Below are 18,240 nucleotides of genomic sequence, written 5' to 3'. Positions count from 1 at the left end.
ATATCACTGTGCTTGGCACATAAGTATTTTCATTACAGTAAAAAGTGTCTACTCAATTTCAGATGACACCTAGGACACTAAAATGTGCTTAAAACTGGTTTGTGAAAAGGAAAAAGAATTGGTGGACAATTCTATCTGCAAAATATAGAGACATTTAGAGCAATTTTTCTCATCATGCAGGGATCTTAAAGAGCATGCAGCCAATGACATTTTAAAACACTGAAGCTGGATGTAATGTGCTGTCCTTGTGGGCTCTTGGTATTCATTACTAGCCTGGTGGATTTTCAGCAAACCAGAAACATGAGTGCTTGGTCGGTGGTGTGACAGGGGGCTATCAGCAGCACCCTGATCACTGACATTGCTACAGCCTGGAGAAGCCTGCAGGCCCAGTTGAGGGCAATTCCACACTTTCTGGTGGGGATTGTGAGCACCTGGGTAACAATCACAGGGCTAATAACATAATGGGGGAGACTATAAGGAGAGGAAACAGAAAGCAAGGGGCAGCTCCAGAGGAGCTCAGAGAGTGAGCCTGGGCTGGGGAGTGAGGGCTGTAGGGAAGCCTGTCTTTGCTCTAAACCTGTTGCATGGTATTGTTATGTCAGAGAGAAATAAATGCACACCCTGGTGAAAGACAAACAGCCAAGTGTGCCTTTGCGACTGAAAAACCATCCAACCTGGTTAGGCGGTGAGGTTCACCAGGTAGCAACAGAGGTGCCCAGTGACAAAAGGGCTGCCACTCAGTTCAGACAACTGGACGCAAAAGGGTGCAGAATTAGTAGTAGTTTCAAAGGAGATAGGACATTAAACATTTTAGAAGCATTGCCAGTTTTTTTCACTACTGTAGATGGACCCTCCAAGTCAGAAGGGGAGGGTATTCATAACTCATTGTAGTGGCTTTACCTGTTAAAAGATGGTGGCCAGATGCTACTGCATAAGTTTTGTTCAATCTAGAGACAACGCAAGACTTGAACAAACAGAGATTCTTAGCTGTAGGATTCTCCAACAGTTTGCTCTTCAGTAGATTTCTTAATGCATCTTCTCTTCTTGTTTGCCATGAGGGTCCTGTGAGTTCTCACTTCTCTCACAAGATTGGAGGCTATACATAGACACTTCCATTAAAAAGTCAGCATTTTCCAGTACTTGCTGCACCAGAGTATGTGACATTTGGTGGTATGTCCGTATATTTAGGGTCTTAATTATCTTAACTGCAGTGTCTCAGATATTGTGGAGTAAGAAACACTGACCAAATGCTGTGCTGTTAATGGCAGCCCTGCACATACCGTACAAACAGCTCCCATGTCCCTGACCTGTTGCTTATTCAACCTTAGTTTGATAGTGCCTGTTCCTGTATCACCAGCACAGTCACTATGGGTATGTCTTCACTGAAGCTGGGACTGTGCCTCCCATCTGGAATAGACAGACTCTTGCTAGCTCAGTTCAAGCTCAGACCCACCCAAATCCTTTGATCTGAGCTTGGAAGACTATCCTGAGCCCCGGTCTGTGCTACAACATCCACATGGCTATTTTTAATGTGCTGTCTCAAGCCAAGGTAGCGTGAGTCTGTCTACCCGGGCTGAGAGGCATGCTCTCAGCTTGCAGTGTAGACATACCCTAAGTGCCTAACTCTTCCCAGTAGGTGGAGTCATAGAGCTGTGCCTTCTCCCAGCAGCTGTACCCTGAGCCAAAATACTCCACTCCTACTTGCTTTAATTGGCGCTAGAAAGAATTGTGCAACAACAGCCCCATAAATCAATTTGAGAATATGTAGAGGTCTTGGAAGACAGATATTCAATACATGGAACTCCCCCTTTTTGAATATATTACATCTGTTTGTGAAGCCTATTCCTTTACCTAAATATGAATGAGAGGGGGACTAGGTTCCCCCACATTTCCCTTCATTTTTAGCCCCAAACATACCAACCACATTTGCAGGGAAATGGTTAGCTAAGATTGTAAATTCTTTGGGACAGGGACTGTCATTTATTATTTGTTGCTCCTTTTTAACCACAGTGCCTATTCAAAATTTTGGTTCCCAGGTGTGTTCCAGTAGGAAGTAGAAATTGGTGACAGCCAAGTATTTTTTTTAATATGATTTTGTTTATTTACAAGGAATCTGTGAAGTCCTGTGTCTCTGAACACAGAAGGAATCAAAAAGCCAGAAACTGCTTTTTCTTACAGCACCAAGAGAACAGTTTTCAGCTTGCACACTGTGATGGGGTGCGACTCACTACTGTGACACCCCCTGCTGGATGTCCTGGGGATCCGCTCTGCTAGCTGGTGCACCCTCTTCTGGTGGTGTCTTACCACTGTCACTTTTGCTCCAGGGACCCATGTCACTCCCAGGACCGCGGCATCCTCTTCATGACACAGCCCTCTGGCTGTGCTGCACTCTGTGCTCCCCACTTCTGGGGGACAGTATCACAGTCCCTTGGTCCAGCCACTTCCTCAGTGGTGAGTGGAGGCCGGGGGGCATTCCAGACCGGCCTACTACTCCGGGTCCTGGCCCAGGGACCCGTAGATGGCCACTGCTTGTAGTGCCTCCTCCAAATCCTAAGTAGATTTCACTGGTTACTTCCCCATGGCCCCAGCATCCTCTTTGCCCTTGCCTCAGAGCTTCAGCCTGCCAGGAGTTGCCTTTGGCTCCCCAGATATCTGTCTGCAGCACTGCTCTGTCCAGGGTGCTCACTGTCTTCAGCCTGCAAGGCAGCCAGTTTATCTCCCTCCTCAAGCTCCAGGGAGTGACTGAAGCTGCTCTGCTCTGCAGCCCTTCTTATGTGGGCCAGCCCATCCCTGATTGGCTGCTTCTCCCAGCCCCTCTCTGATTGGTCACAGCCTCGCAAGGGCTCGATTAACTCCTTAGAGCCCAGTGTGGGGCAGGCGCCCCATCACACACCCCAACCCAAAACCTTTCTCCAGGGTCAGCCACTGTCCATTCAGCTACTCCTTAAGGCTGTCTCTCTCCCTCAGTCTGTTTGTGTCTGACCTCAGGCCAGTTCTACACTACACGCTTACTTCGGTATTACTGCTCAGGAATTTGAAAAATCCACACCCCAAGTGATGTAGTTATACCAACCTTAATCCTCCCCCAGTGTAGTGAGCGCTATGTCATGGGAGAGCTTCTCCTGCCAACCTAGCTACCACCTCTGGCAGAGGTGGAGTTATTAAGCTGGCAGCAGAGTTCTCTCCCGTCGGCTTAAGGCGTCTTCACCAGAAGCGTTTCAGTAGCACAGCTGCATCAGCACAGCCAATGCAAGTTTGTAGTATAGACCTGTCCTCACTTTCTGTGTCATCTTCTCCCTGCCCATCCATACCAACCCAAAACAATACACAGCAAAAGCTCCTGCATGGGTTCACACACACCTTTTGTTTTAGGTGTGGGTTTATGTTTACAGTTATGCTAATTGGAGGGTGAGTTCACACCTACCAATCTCAATGGGGTTTTAACTCAACCCATAGCAAGGTTTCACCCAGTCATAACCATATGTTTCTATAATGCTTAGCACAATGGAGCTCAGCCTGGTTGTGGCCTACAGCAATTACTGCAATATATAAACATTATTAATAAAATTAATACAATAAATTTTATAGATAATAATATACTACACTGTCATTGCCTGCCAGTGGTTAAAGCTGTGTGAAACTCAGTGATTTCACATCACAAAGGTGCATGCAAATATTTTTCTGAAATTTCAATTTTCATGGATTTGCACCCTGCCTCCCCTTTTAATTTCCTTATGAGCTTGAAAGAACTCAACCATCTCCACCCCACATAAAAAGAGAAACTCATTCAAAGCTACCAAATTTTAACTGATTTTGTGGGTGTGAAACCACATAAAATTGCACAAAATTGATGGAAGGGTGTGTTGGGTTTTTTTCTGTCTCATGCACCAGCAAATCTGTCAGCTAAATTTGGACTGCAGAACCATCATTGTTGCAGATGGTGCAAAAAGGCCAAATGAATACAGTTTGATTTTCATTGCAGAGCTGGTGGATAGAAAAAATAATCTTTTGACTTGTAAACTGAAATAATATTTGATCTGGAAATTATGGAGAGAAAATGAATATGAAACCCTACGATGTCATTTTTTTAGATTCCCTTTTCTGACTAATAGCACTGACAGATAAGACACCAAATATGCTTACTGTTAAGGCATCATTCTTATCACCCACCAAATGACAGCCTTTTCTCAGATTCATGACTGCTGGCAGCAAATGTCTCAACTCACCTACTCGTGCCCTTGCCAACCACCACTGATTTAATTGAAACTGTTAAAATATATATTTATGATGACTTGTGGAACCCCCTTGAATATGGCCATAGATTTGGGTTGTCTTGAAAATGTGATTCTCCACCCTTATTTGTGTAGCGTTAATGAAAGTGGACTCAGATTTACATCTGGGTGTGCAAGGTCACTTCCACAGCCACCCACTTTTCTCATCACCATGGAACAATCCCACATTTACCTTTAATATCTTTAAATGGCGACCCTTTCTGGCCATGAACCCTTTCCACTCTCCATGATTTAAAGAGGCTAGTTATTGGCTCATTGGGGCCACATTCTGTGGATCACTTACCACCACTATTGTAAAATGGTTTTATATGGGGATGGAATTTGATCCAAACCTCCCTGATGCCAACGAAAAGACTTTCATTGATTTTTATTGGGTTCTGGATCAGGCCCACAGAATGTGGGCCTCCTGCTCTATCATTGAAACTAACAGCTGAACGACTGTTTCTCCTGCCAGATGCTAACTATGTGAAGAACAGGACCTGATAGGTGCTCTGTGATCCCCAGAGTGCAAGCTGATCCCTGGTTACAAATCAGTCCCACGGGAACCCATCAGTGCTTCCCTTGTAAACATGCCTTCTCAGTCACTGCACACCATCCTGCTGATAGCTGTTTCCTGCTCCCACTGCATGATTAGAACTAGGTTATGTTGTATATGTCCCTGAGCCAGAAGACCCTTTTAAGAGTCGGGGACAGTGGCCTCTTCCAGGTGGTCCCTACAGTGAGCCTGCAGGGATGAAGCTACTTAGCATTATCATGAGTTTTAGCAATAATGCCCTGAAAGGAATGAGAATTTATGTATTATCTCCCAAGACATCAGGGAAAGTATTAACTGAAGGGCTAAATTACGTTAAAAATGTTGCTGTGCGAAACCATTCGACTTTGTTTGTAGTAAAATATTTTGACCAATTTCAGATAATTTATCTCCAAATCATCTATTGGATTCACGCTGTGGAAATTAAAAGTTGCATACTTCTATGCTTTGGCTGTGAACATTAACAACATTTTCCATGCACTGACTCTGTCAATGGGTATTTTTTTTCAATCAGCCGTTCATCACTTGCAAAATATAAAAGCTAATTGTGTTTCATTTTATTGGTCAGAAGGGATTAGGACAGAAGACGTGCCTTGAAAATATGGCATCTCTGTGTCTCTCACAGCTGAGACTGTAGTTAAAATTCTAATTTGACATGGAACTGTTAATGCCCCATTAACTAAGGTCTGTATAATAGATTATATTGAACTCCCCAGTAGACTGATTCACCTCTCATTTACCTTGGTGTAACTCCAGTGGCACTGCTACTGATTTACACTGGTGTAAAATGCATGGGAATCAGGTCTTAGGACTTCTGTATGACTACCGGTCAATACGGATAGGCTTAAATATTTCTTGATCCACCTCATGGTATGTCCTTTGTTTGGATTTTTTTGTTTTCCCCTCACCTCTTGTCAGGATACATGGAAATTTCTGTTTTGCCTCTTATAATTCTCAGTTTAACCACTTTTCCCATTTAGACTTCAGTAATGTATGTTTGTGAACAAATTTGTGACAATGTGATGATTGATTATTAAAAATTATTGAGGTAATGGAATTCCTCTCTTGTCCCCCTTACCTCTTATCCCCCTCCACCCCACCCAAAAAAAGGTTAGCGGCAAAACAACAGTGGAGCTGCTCCATGGCCATTATTGTAACCTCAATGATGCAGTAGTGTTTGTGTCCCTGCACTGCCTTGGCATTGTGGATTTTGACAAGTGGCTCCACATAGTCATTCATTGGCCATGCCCCTGCCTCACTCCACCTGCAAAATTTCCCTTCTCATTGCCATAGATGAGAAACTGAGTTCCCCTGTCGCAGGGCCTCTTCATTTCCTGCTCTCTTGCAGCAGAACTTAGGGAGGTTCTGCTGTTTATGACCCTTCCCACTCACAAGTGGAAGGGAGGGCATATAATTTGGCTTGATATTAATAAAAATGATATAGTTAATTATATACTGCACAGTATCTCTCACATATTGAAACATAGAAATCTAGAAATCTACCACCCTCTGCATTTACTGGAAATATATGGGATGTGCTCACATAGATCTGTTTTCACAGTGCTGGGAACTCTGGTGTGAGCCAATAAATTACCTAAGCAAGTACTTACCTTTAAGCATATGATTAGTTCCATGAAGTCAATGGATCTACTTACATGCTTGAAGTACCTGCTTAAGTACCTTGCTGGATCTAGCTAGAATGCGCTACACCGTACAGGTTTGAGCCCCTAATCGGAATGTCTGATCTCAGTCCATTGCTTCAGAGGAGGAAGGCAGAAAAGTCCCATATTCCCTGTCAGTATAAAGTAGTGGGCTGCTGACCCTGCATTTAATAAGCTGTTCGTGGTATTTTTTTCATGGATTGTATGCAATGTGGTAATTTCCACTCCACTATACGAGCCTTGCTGAACTCACAATATTTTCAGACAATGTCTTTATCCAGCAGGAAAGAAGCATTTGAAATTTCTGTTTATCAGACTCTTAAAGGACACAAAGTATTTGGAAATGCCTGTGTTAAGTGATAAAAGGGAAAGCAGCAGTGATTAGACCTACTTTAACATCCAGAATTATCCACACGGAGTACAATCAATTTCAAACAACAAAAAATAATATATATACAAAATAATTCCAGCATTTCTAAATGCTTTATTTAATTTAAGAGACTACAGTCAATCTGTTTATCAATTGGAATTTTATTCATGTGTTATTAATATTAGACAAGAAAATAAAATCTCAATGCACATATTTTTGATAACTGCAACAGGATTTTTGGAAAAAAAGGTAAATGGGAGATGCTCTCATTTTTTCTGAGGGTAGGATCTGGTTCTTAGTCAAAAGTAGTTTGTAGAAAATGTAAATGGCCAGAGCTGGCTTTGAGAAAAACGATATACCAAAAGAAAAACCCTTTCCCACCCAATAGCTTGTTATATAAAATACCTTTTATATGTTAATGCTCTGTGTATATTAATAGCTCACAAAGATTACATCTTTGTGCTCCACTGCTCAGATACCGTGGTGGTAGGTGCCTTAGAAATAGGAGATATCTGTACATACACTCATACCCGTATATATCCCAATACTTTAATATACAAAGAGTACAGCAGGTTTCCATGTCTAATTTATGCCAATTACTAGCCTTACCAGTCAAAAGGGCTGATTTAGTGGCAAGAACAATTTATTTCCCTCTGGGTAGGTAGAAACAGTTGGACTCAGCTTCTTAAGAGCCTTTGTTCATGAACATCTGTGTTCAAACTCCTGTAGTTAACAGATGATGCTCACAGTAAAGAAAGGAGATTAAGGCTTCCTGTAATGTCATTGTCAAATTTTGTGGACCTCTATGTAATCGTTATTGGGAGGGAAAGTGATCTAACTTCTTGTTACAGTACTTTATGCTACTCTAAGATCTTTGTGTGACAAATGGCATTTTTCTGTTTCTGACATTATTTTGCAGCCAGCAACATACTTTATGTTAGTCTTATCAGTTTCCAGAAGTGGTCAGGCAGTAAGATTTGCCTGGGCAGTTGTTGAATTGCACAAGCAAGTACATGTAACAAAATATTTATTGTTACAGCTTAAAAACACTTTTAGCCATGCAAGTTAATTTGAATATTCAGTACTGTAAATGTGAATTGTATACTGATGCTACTACACTATGCCACTTTCCAGCTGACAGGGAGCTAATTGTAGCTCTCTCAGACTCAACTATCTAGCCCCTGTATAAGTTAAAGCTTGTGGGCTGGGGTGAGGTCCGATCACAGTTTTAATTTACACCAGTGGAGAATTGGGCACAGCTTTGCTCTTGAATGGCTTCTCCGGCATGCTCTCCGACCTCAACACACACGTTCCCTTCACTTACAATGGGAGAAGTGGGATGTTCCAGCATAGGAAGCTGCAGAGCCACCTCTACCAGCTTTGTGCTGGTCAGAAATTCTCTCTATATAAGGGGAACTCACAACTGCAATTTTCTTTCTGCTTGTGGTTCACTTTATGCAGCTTAAGCAGTACGGACAGGAAACCCTGGCTCTGTAATGTAGTGTCTAGAAGCCTCCCCTCATGTTGCATCTTTCTGCTTGGAGGTTTGATTTGTGGGAATCTAAAGAACTCTGTTCTTTTACGATTATGTACTTAGCACCTTGTCCACTTAGTTTACTTCGTATACTGTCCATGTTTTCGACATTTACTGTACAAGAATAGTGTACTAGGTACATTCATTGTACACAGTCCTAAGTACATAATTGTAAAAGGGTAAAGTTCTTTAAACTGTATAAACCCATAAAAGAAACACTCCAAGAAAAATATGTGAATCTCATTCCACAAGTTAATAGCATAAGGACGCATGTAACTTAGTATTCATTTAAATTTGAGAGATGAAAATGAGATACTTCCTAGCTAAGAATTTTAGTTGGTTTTCCATATGTTTTATTTTATAATTCTGATACTGCATTTAGGAAGATAGTTGATTGGGTGTTGGACTAGGTGGGGACACACTGGTGTAAAGGTGGTGCTTCCTGGAATGTATTAATAAATAACGGCTTTTCACAATTATAGTGGTGTTTGTTAAAAAGTCAGTATTTGCCTTTCCACACATTTCCCTCTACATTTAAAATAGGAGATACTTTTGCTAACTGAGGTAATAATTGGCAAATATTGACTTTAGTATATCCGTCTGTGTTTAGGGTTTTAATACTGGAAAGTACATTATCTAATGAATGTGCAGTACTGGCAACAGGAGTCCTATAGCTAAATTCCAACACAGATTTTAAAACTTGGCCCTAGATATCCACAATACAAAACAAGCACATGTTTGGTTTTGAGTATTGTGCCCTTTACTAGTTAATTAAAAGTGATGCTGGTGCTGTCAACTTGCTAGAGTGATATATGAATGAGGGTGACTATTGTTAACCTTCACAATGGAAAGGTCTTGATAAGTGCTATATCTATAGCCAGTTGAGAAATTTTGTACGTTTTTAGCAAAAAGTCTCATGAAAGTCTTTTCGTCACAAAGTGTAGAATTTTGAAATGTTGGACCAATACTAGATATAGGATGATAATCATGAAGAAGTACTGAATCTTGACTTCTTTTCTTCCTGCAGACTGGTGTTTGCAAAGCTAAAGCTCTTAATGATAGCCATAGAATACAAGTCAGAAAAACGGGAAAGCAGGTACGTTAATGACTACAAAATTTAACAGCTTTTCAGTATGCACCATGGACAATTGGGTCTTTTCATTTTTTTTTTCTGAATGAACATAGCTCTTTTTATGCACATGAAAGCATTTCAAAGCATAATTAACGTGGCATCACTTTACACCAGTTCACATAATACTGGCAGGCTCTGCCTCTCTCCCTCTCTTCACCTGAATTAACGTTATATCAAATACTTTGTTGGAAGAAAGGCTGGTAGTTTTATTTACAACTTACTTCAATAAGTGTCACTTGGTATCAGTGAAACAAATGGCTTCCACCTTTTTTTTGCCCTGGCTGACCGCACAAGGGAGCCAATCTGCTCTAATCAGAAAAGCAGCTTATTTTACTGGACCGTCAGGAATAAAAGATTGCAACAATGTCATGATAATATGCGCTGTATTATGTACTGCATGCATTTCTCTGCATCACAGTTTTAAATGAATGAGATGAGAAAGCTACTCTTAGAATAAACATGGAAGGTTTGGACAGTATACATACAATCGACAGCTATAGATATGTATCATATTTGTGTGTGAGAGTGTATAAATAATATGATTGAGCTGGGAAGGATTTGTTTTAGTTAGAAAATCCAAATATGCTAATTTTACCCTCCATCCAAAAATTGAAGGAAAAAATCTGTATAGCCAATAACAAAAATTTACAGACAGAAAAAGAGTTGTTTTGTTTTGTGTATGAGAGCTAAAAAGAGTCCCAGCTTAATGTGCATTGGTGTCAAAATTCTTTCTAATTTATCAATACCTCCATCTGTGCATTCACACCACATTCATTGTTACTTGAGATGGTGGTAAAACCTCCTGGTCTGTTACCAGTGTGCTCTAAAAGGGCATGATTCAAAGTAATTGTGGACTTACAAACTGTATTAATTATTTCTGAAATATGTTATCAACATACTGTAGACAAATCCATTACAACATTCTGTAGTAAAACTGTTAACATACGTAGAAGTCTGTCATCATGTCTTTTTGGTAACTGATCACCGAAACCTAAGATGGAGGTGATGTTGAGTTTATACAGCTTTAGACCATGTCTACGCTACCACTTCTGTCGGCAAAACGTATGTTGCGCAAGGGTGTGAAAAAACACACCCTTGTGCGACATACGTTTCGCCAGCATAGGTGGTAGTGTGCACAGCATTATGATGGCAGGAGAGCTTCTCCCACCAACATAGTTACCACCGTTTGTTGCGGGTGGTTTAATTATGTCAACGGGCAAGCTCTCTCCTATCGGCGTAGAGCGACTACACAAAAGATCTTACAGTGGCACAGCTGCATCGGTACAGTGTAGATATAGCCTTAATCTTCACCTGAACAACCAGTTCACTTCTTAAACCATGTATCACAACTTTGGACATGTTTTTATATTTTTTAATTATTTGTTTAAAGAATGTTTAATCATCCCTAAATATCCATTTTTCTTATTAAAAAGAATCTATTAAAAAAGTCATGGGGCATCCAAGACAGTCTGAATGTTTCCACTTGTTATGTGGATAGTTGAAATATAGCTCCCATTGAATGTTTGATTTTACAGTCCTCTGACAAGTAATATGTGAAATGGTGTATGTGATGCTGGATTTTCTTTTTGTCTAATACCACTGCAGATTAAGGGGACCCTTCTTTTAAGTCAGAATTTTGAAATGTTTTCAACTCCTATTGGCTTATCTTAAAATAGATACCTTCCAATGAATAGCCTCATTCTGCATTAGCAGGTGTAAAGCGAACAGTTTATTGTTTTTATGTTTGATCAGTTTCATCCATTACTAGAAAGGACAATACAATAGAAACATTATTGGTAACTATTTACATGAAGTTCTTGGTTTATACTGCTTCTCAATAAGAATTCATACCCAAATCTTTGCTGTCATTGCTTCCATTCTCATTCTGTGACATAAGTGTTGATATTGTAGTTTTTCTTCAATAATTTTGGAGAGCATCCATCTCCCATGTAGGTCAATGGGAGCCTTTCCACCAACTTCAATGGGAGTTGGAATGGTCCTTATTCACAAGATGGTATAGAAAAGTCAAATAAAGTAACACAGCATGAAAGAGCATCCACTTATATATATATATATATATATATATATATATATATATATATTCATTACCTAATGTCACAAAAGTTCATAGTAAAGAAATATGGTAGAAAGTGAGGACAATAGAATTTGTAGGAAAAAATAAAATACTAATGAAGATGAGTGAACAGTTTTGAGACTGTGAGAGCACAGTATTTGTTGTAAACGTCCAACAGTAGAGAAATCCACTAGTTGGAGGGCCAGCTTTTGCTCTGCTAAAGTAGTGCCAAAATAGTGCTGTTGGTCTGATGAACTGTTTTAAGAATAATTACCTTGTGAACCACCATAACTAGAATATTTTCATTTCATTAGAAAGCTTGGAATAACCACTTCCCAATGACAAGTAACCTTAATTTATAGTTCTGCTTGTTCATGTGATCCTGGACCTCAGTGTCACATATTTCTGATGCCGTCCTGCATTTCTACCATATACTTTGGCCCCAGTTAACCAGAGTATTTAAGAATGTGCTTAAAAATACCAGTAAATAATGAATGTAATAAATTAAATGAAAGCTATGCTTTAAAACCAGGTGAAGTCCTATTGACTTTAATGGGATCTCAAAGTTAGCATGTGTTTAAGAGCATTGCTGAAGTGGAACATATTAGTCTAACCAGAAATGTAATCGTAGAAACCATTCATTTCTTACTTTTTAGAGTTTCTTGAGAATATTGGCTCCTAGAGTCATGCCCAAACTGAAGCAGAGAGATGAGAAAGCAAGACAGTGATCAGAATAACTGGATTTTAAGCATGGGGAGTCAGTATTGCATTCATTATTCACCAGTATTTTTTGTTGCTATTGATTGTGGTGAAAATATCAGACCTTTTCCTCCAATTCTAATGTCTTCAGCATTTAACTGGTCCTTAATTGGTAGTTTCTCTTCAGTGTGAATAGGGAAGCTGCCTATACCATGGAACCTGAAGCCAGCTTCTCACAGTTCTTGGGCAAGGGGTCCACAGTGGAGGTGTACAAATTAACTTTCCTCCTTGTTTTGTGAAACTTTTAAGAAGTTCTCCATAGTTCACATTCAATGGCAACAAAAATGTTCAGAGAAAAAAATCTTTAACTAGATGCCCTTGCTTCGACAACCAGTATAGCATGATGTTCCTGAGTCTGGAAACATTTTGAAGCTCCAGTACCAATTTTTTCAGGGCCAGTGAAAGGTTACTTCTTTGAGTAGTGTCCCTGTGGGTGCTCCACTTCAGGTGTGCATGTACCCCTGAAATTTTATCAGAAATTTTTGGTAGCAGCGCCTGTTCAGCCCATGCATACATCCTACACACACTTGTGCCCCATACCGAGGCTATATAAGGCTTCGCAGGCAAACCACACTCTGTTTCTTTTGAAGCTCCTTCAGCCAGAGGCAGAATTTAGTGTGCACCTGTTTCCTGTTTTATTAGTATTCTTAGCATTAATAGTTCTTAGTAGTAGTAGGTTTAGTATCTTATAGATGTTGGAACGCTTGTTCCCATTTGTTTTTCTCTTTTCTTTAAAAAAATATATATATACATATTTTTGTTTGTTTGTTTTTCCCCTCTATTGAGGGGCCCTAAAATTTTTTCTTGTGTCTGGGGTGCTGGTCTCCCTGGGGTTTAAAAGGTGCCTCTCTTGTCAAGAAGTAATCCCCATCAGTGACGGGTACTCCCAGTGCATTTATTGTTTGAGAGATGCTCATATTCCCAGCACGTACAAGATCTACACTTCTTTTAAGGAAAGGTCACAAAAAACAGGGAAATAAAGTATAGGCTCTTAATAATGGAGCTAACTTTAAGACTGGCTTCTGACCAGATACAGAAAACCCACCTGTACAAGCTGTTAGTGCCCTGTCGACATTGAGATTACAGTCACTGAGAGCTTCCAAGGTGAAGATGGCATCAAAACCCTGGTCTCTGACAAGCTCTATGAGCGAGGTACCAACAACTGCGCTGGTGGTACCAAGAGTTTCCCACTCTAACATGAAGGAGGGGATAAGAGGAGAACAACAGCAAGTTCCTCCTTGAAGAAGATTCAGTCACTGGAGGCCCTGAGATGGCTGCTTGTGAGGCTCTGAGCACTTCAGGTACCATGAAGCACTTCAACTAAGTCCCATACTACTACTACTACTACTACTACTTTACTGCGGTAAAGGCCACAGCACCAAAGACTACTATTACCAAGAAAGTGGCGTCAGTGGAATGCACCATCCCCTTGGTACTCACATCAATGCCTTGGACAATGGCATCTAGAATGTCATCAGTGCCTATATCAAGTTCTGTTGTGCTCCTGGTATCACAGACATTCTGGTACCTGAATGAGCCTGAGTCTCCACTCCTTGTGACTTCTGGACACCTCTCCGTACTGAGGTCTGCTGAGTCACTGACTGTTCATGTTTCTGTGAGACCTACATCTTTCCTAACTTCTACTATCCATGAAGAGGGGTTGCCACCTCTCATACAATATGTGGAGGAGCATTCTGACTCAGACTCTGAACTTTCAGTTCAGGGTTCTCCACTTTATTTCAGAAGACATTATTCCCTGATGCAGATGCAACAAAGCAGGATATCAGACCCCTGCCTACAAATATTTGGGATCACCATTGTTGGATACCTTCCCCCACCATGGCTTTGGGTTCCCTCACTGGCCTTCCTGAGTAGCAGACTGTCTAAAGTGGTTCACGACCATAAGTGCCAACCCATGGAGAGACTGTCAGAAACAGGGCAGATACCCCAAACTGTTCGTATGTTCTATAATTCAATATTCCCAACCCAGTAACAAATGTGAACTGAAGCGCTATAATAGTCCTATCATAGAATCACAAACAGACTGAAATGCCCAGGAGGACTATCTTGCAACTGAGGCAAGCTAGACTTTGTAATAGTTGGTTGCTATATACCAAAGATCACTAAAGATTCAGGTGGCTTCCATTCCCGAGAGAACAGTCACTTACCTCAAATCAATTTGTACCTCAGATCTGACATCAGACAATGCTTGTAGCCAATCCTATAGTAAACTAACTAACGATTTATTAATTAGGAAAAAGAAATACAGGTTAAAGCAGACAAACAAATATACACGAATGAGTTACAGTCTGTGGTTCGAAAAGCTTACAGAATTGTAGCAATCTGTCAGCACTGAATGTCTTTTAGGGCTAACCCAGGTTCACTCTGGGGGTCTCTGCTTCTGTTTCATAGCTCCAGCCCTGTCAAAGTTCAAAAAGCAAAAGAGATGAAAAATTTTCTTGTTCACTATCTTTATGTCCTCCTTCCAGAATCAAAGCTGATGGGATGAGCCTTTTTCCATGTAGACCTCTACATGGGTGTGAAGGGGCAATTAACAAAGTCTTTGTATCGTGATGTCCCACAATGGCCCATTTTGTTTTGATGGCCTTTTTAATCAGCAGGAGACAATCTCATCTGACAGATCGATGGTTTTAGGGCAACCATTTTTTACAGTTATAAAGCAAAAACTTAAATCATGTGTTAAAGATATAAATGAGATTAATGCATGCAGCAATTTACAAGCATTTCATAAAATCTAAACACTAAACATATTGTTATAAGTTCAGTATCTATACTGACACACAGGCGAAAAGAGTGGTTTACAGCAATGAATTTCAGTCCTTGACAAGAGCTGGCACCTGGTTTGCCAGTGTCACACTGGGATCCTCGGGCAATGTACCACCAGCGATTTCAAGGGACCATGATTCCCAGGAACACAGAATCCCTTGTTCCTGGATACTACCCATCCATCCTCTCCACTCTGAGCCAAAGGAGACCTTGAAGGAGCAAGAGGCAAGGACAGAGAAGGAGTTCCCCCCGGCCCCTTAAAATATTTCTTTGTCATCACCTGATGAGGCAGTAATGCCACAACTTCATTAGCCAAAAGACTTCAGGCAATTCCAGGACCTGATGAAAACAGGTTGCTGACACCCTGCAAATTCCCCTGGAAGAAGTCCAGGGTTCCCAGCACAGGCTTTTGGACATATAGCACAGTTCTACCACAGCACAGGCATCACTGCCAATTAATGAAGCCCTTTTTGAGCCAGCCAAAACTCCAGCAATGCCCCCCACCCATGCAAGTGGGCTGATTAAAAAAAAATACTACTTTCTGACCAGGGATTCTGAGTTTTTATTTTCTTGCCCAGTACCAAATTCTCTGGTAGTGGACACAGTCAATGAAAGGGGCAGACAACATACCACTTGTTATGATAGGGCCAGAAATGTCTAGACCTTTTTGGTTGTAAAAGCTACTTATCAGCAACCTCACAGTTCAGGCTACTGAACCACCAGGTGCTGAGGTCAAAATATGACCTACCTGGCCATTTGCCACAGGAACACTGAGAACAGTTTGAGCAGCATGATAAAGGATGTGTCCGCTCTTTGCAAAAATATCACTGCAGGCTTCACTCGATACAATGGACCCTACAGCTGGATCTATTTTCACAGCAGTAGTGATAAGACAAGCTTCCTGGTTTCAGTTGTCTAGATTCCTGTGGGAAGTACAATCTATAGTGGAAGGTTTACCTTTCAATGGCCACAAGCTCTTTGCAGACTCCACAGATGACTCGCTTCATACCTAAAGGACTTTAGGGCCACACTTTAGGTCTTTGGGGATATACACACCTGAAAATAAGAGAAAATTTAGCAGATCTCAGTCAGCACAGAGACCTCACACTGTTCGATTTTTTCCACCTTCCATAGGCCACCATAACCACTAGCTAAGAGATTGATATTTTCAAAGACGCAGCCTACAACTACATTGACTGTTTAATCCCAACCATCAACATCATCCATATGCCAATTTTGGTGGTTTGGTCAAGAGTCTAAGCCACCCACTGACCAGAATTTCTCAGGTGCTCTGCCTCTCTCTACTCTATTGACTATGAGAGGCTATAACGATGGACAAATGGGTATTGGAGGCCATTACATTGGGTTATACTATCCAATTTACCTTAATCCCGCCTCCCACCCCCCTTCCCTGTCCCTCTTCATGGACCCCTCTTACGATCAATTACTGACACAGGAGATCTCATTGCTCCTAAGTCTAGGAGACATAGAACCAGTTCCACTTCAACACAGGATAAAAGGTTTCATTCAATGTATTTTCTGATACCTAAGAAAAACAGGGATTGGAGGCTGATACTAGATCTCAGACCATTGAACAAGCATGTCAGACATCTGAAATTCAGAACGGTGTGTCCCTAGTAGCTATAATTCCCTCCCTGGAATTTGGGGACTGATTTGTGACCCTCAACTTCAAAGACTCTTATTTCCACATAACGATTAATCCCACTCAAAAAAGATTTCTTCATTTCACAGTCACAATTATTACAAGTATTGGGCCCTACCCTTTGGCCTGTCTTCCACCCCAAAGGGTGTTCTCAAAGATCACGGTGGTCATAGCTGCCTACCTCCATCATCTAGGAATAAGTCTTTCCCTACCTCAAGAACTGGCTCCTCAAGGGACAATGATATCAGGAGGCTTGGTTGACAGTTCAAACAACTTTACTATTCCAAAGTCTAGGCCTGCAGATAAATCTTGAGACATCGATTTTGACCTTACACAGCAAATTCTCTTTATAGGATAATTTTTAGATTTGATAATGGGCAGAATTTATCTCCCTCTCGACAGGTTCCTTGCTCTAAAGGACCTTATCTAAAGAGTGCAGCTGAGCCCTCAAGTTTCAGCAAGGCCATATCTGCAACTGCTGGGACACATTGCAGCTTGCATTTTTATGACACAGGTTGCATCCTTGATGTCTCCTGGAGAGGCATAGAACACTTTATGTACCCAACAAACACAGTCTGAACAAACAAATATCTGTATCCAGCTGGCTCCTTCAGTCAGACACCTGGTGGCAGAATCCTTCTAAGGTTTGTGCAGGAATCCTGTTCAACCAGAATCCTCCTATCATTGTGTTAACATCAGATGCTTCCTTCTTGGGATGGGGAGCACATTTAGGTCCTTACATAGACCAATGGAAATGGTCATGACAGGAACAATGCTTACTCATCAATATATTGGAGTTAAAAGTGGTCAGAACTGCTTGCCTTCACTTTCTTCCCCTACTCAAAAACAAGTCCATGAAGATCATGACAGACAATGTAGCTTTCATGTATTATATCAGTCATCAGCGGGGTGTGCGCTCCCCCGACACTGAACTGAAGCGATAAAGCTGGAACTGGTGCATAGCCAATCAGATAATCATCTCGGCTTCGTACCTTCCGGAAACACAAAACAACATGGCAAAGGACCTTAGCAGACATTTCTCCCTAAATTGCAAATGGGAGTTGGATTCTTGAGTCTTCAAAAAAAATTCCTAGCTTGAGAATGTCCACAGGTTGACCTTTTTGTCATGGCAGCCAACACACAGTACAGGAAATTCTGTTGCAGAGGGGGACTTGATCCCCAATCTCTAGGAGACATTCTCCTTATTACATGGACAAAAAGCCTTTTTTATGCATATCCTCCAACTCCATTGCCATTAAAGGTCCTCATCAAGATCAAGTAGGACCAAGCCAAGATCATTTTGATTGTGCAAACTTGGCAAAGACAAGTTTGGTTTCTTACTTCATTAAACTCACCTCTTGCCCTGCATGGTGGCTCCCAATCAAACCTCGACTATTGTCTCAGGATGCAGGTCAGACGCTTCATCCCAATCTGAA

At 41.1% G+C, this 18,240-nt stretch overlaps 1 protein-coding gene across 26 annotated transcripts in view; it reads left to right on the top strand.

The window, feature by feature from the left end:
• Positions 1–18,240, top strand: part of KCNMA1 (potassium calcium-activated channel subfamily M alpha 1) — an 851,468-nt gene that overhangs the window by 680,548 nt on the left and 152,680 nt on the right. For all 26 annotated transcript variants that reach the window (XM_073353218.2, XM_073353215.2, XM_073353216.2 and 23 more), the window contains exon 16: positions 9,417–9,485. In XM_073353218.2, the coding sequence (XP_073209319.1) occupies positions 9,417–9,485 (69 nt within the window). The remainder of the gene's footprint in view (positions 1–9,416; positions 9,486–18,240) is intronic.

Source organism: Lepidochelys kempii, chromosome 7 (genome assembly GCF_965140285.1).
Source record: "Lepidochelys kempii isolate rLepKem1 chromosome 7, rLepKem1.hap1, whole genome shotgun sequence".
In the NCBI taxonomy this organism is placed as follows: domain Eukaryota; kingdom Metazoa; phylum Chordata; order Testudines; family Cheloniidae; genus Lepidochelys; species Lepidochelys kempii.
Note: the sequence above shows the minus strand (reverse complement) of the source record. Positions and strands in the feature narration are given on the sequence as shown.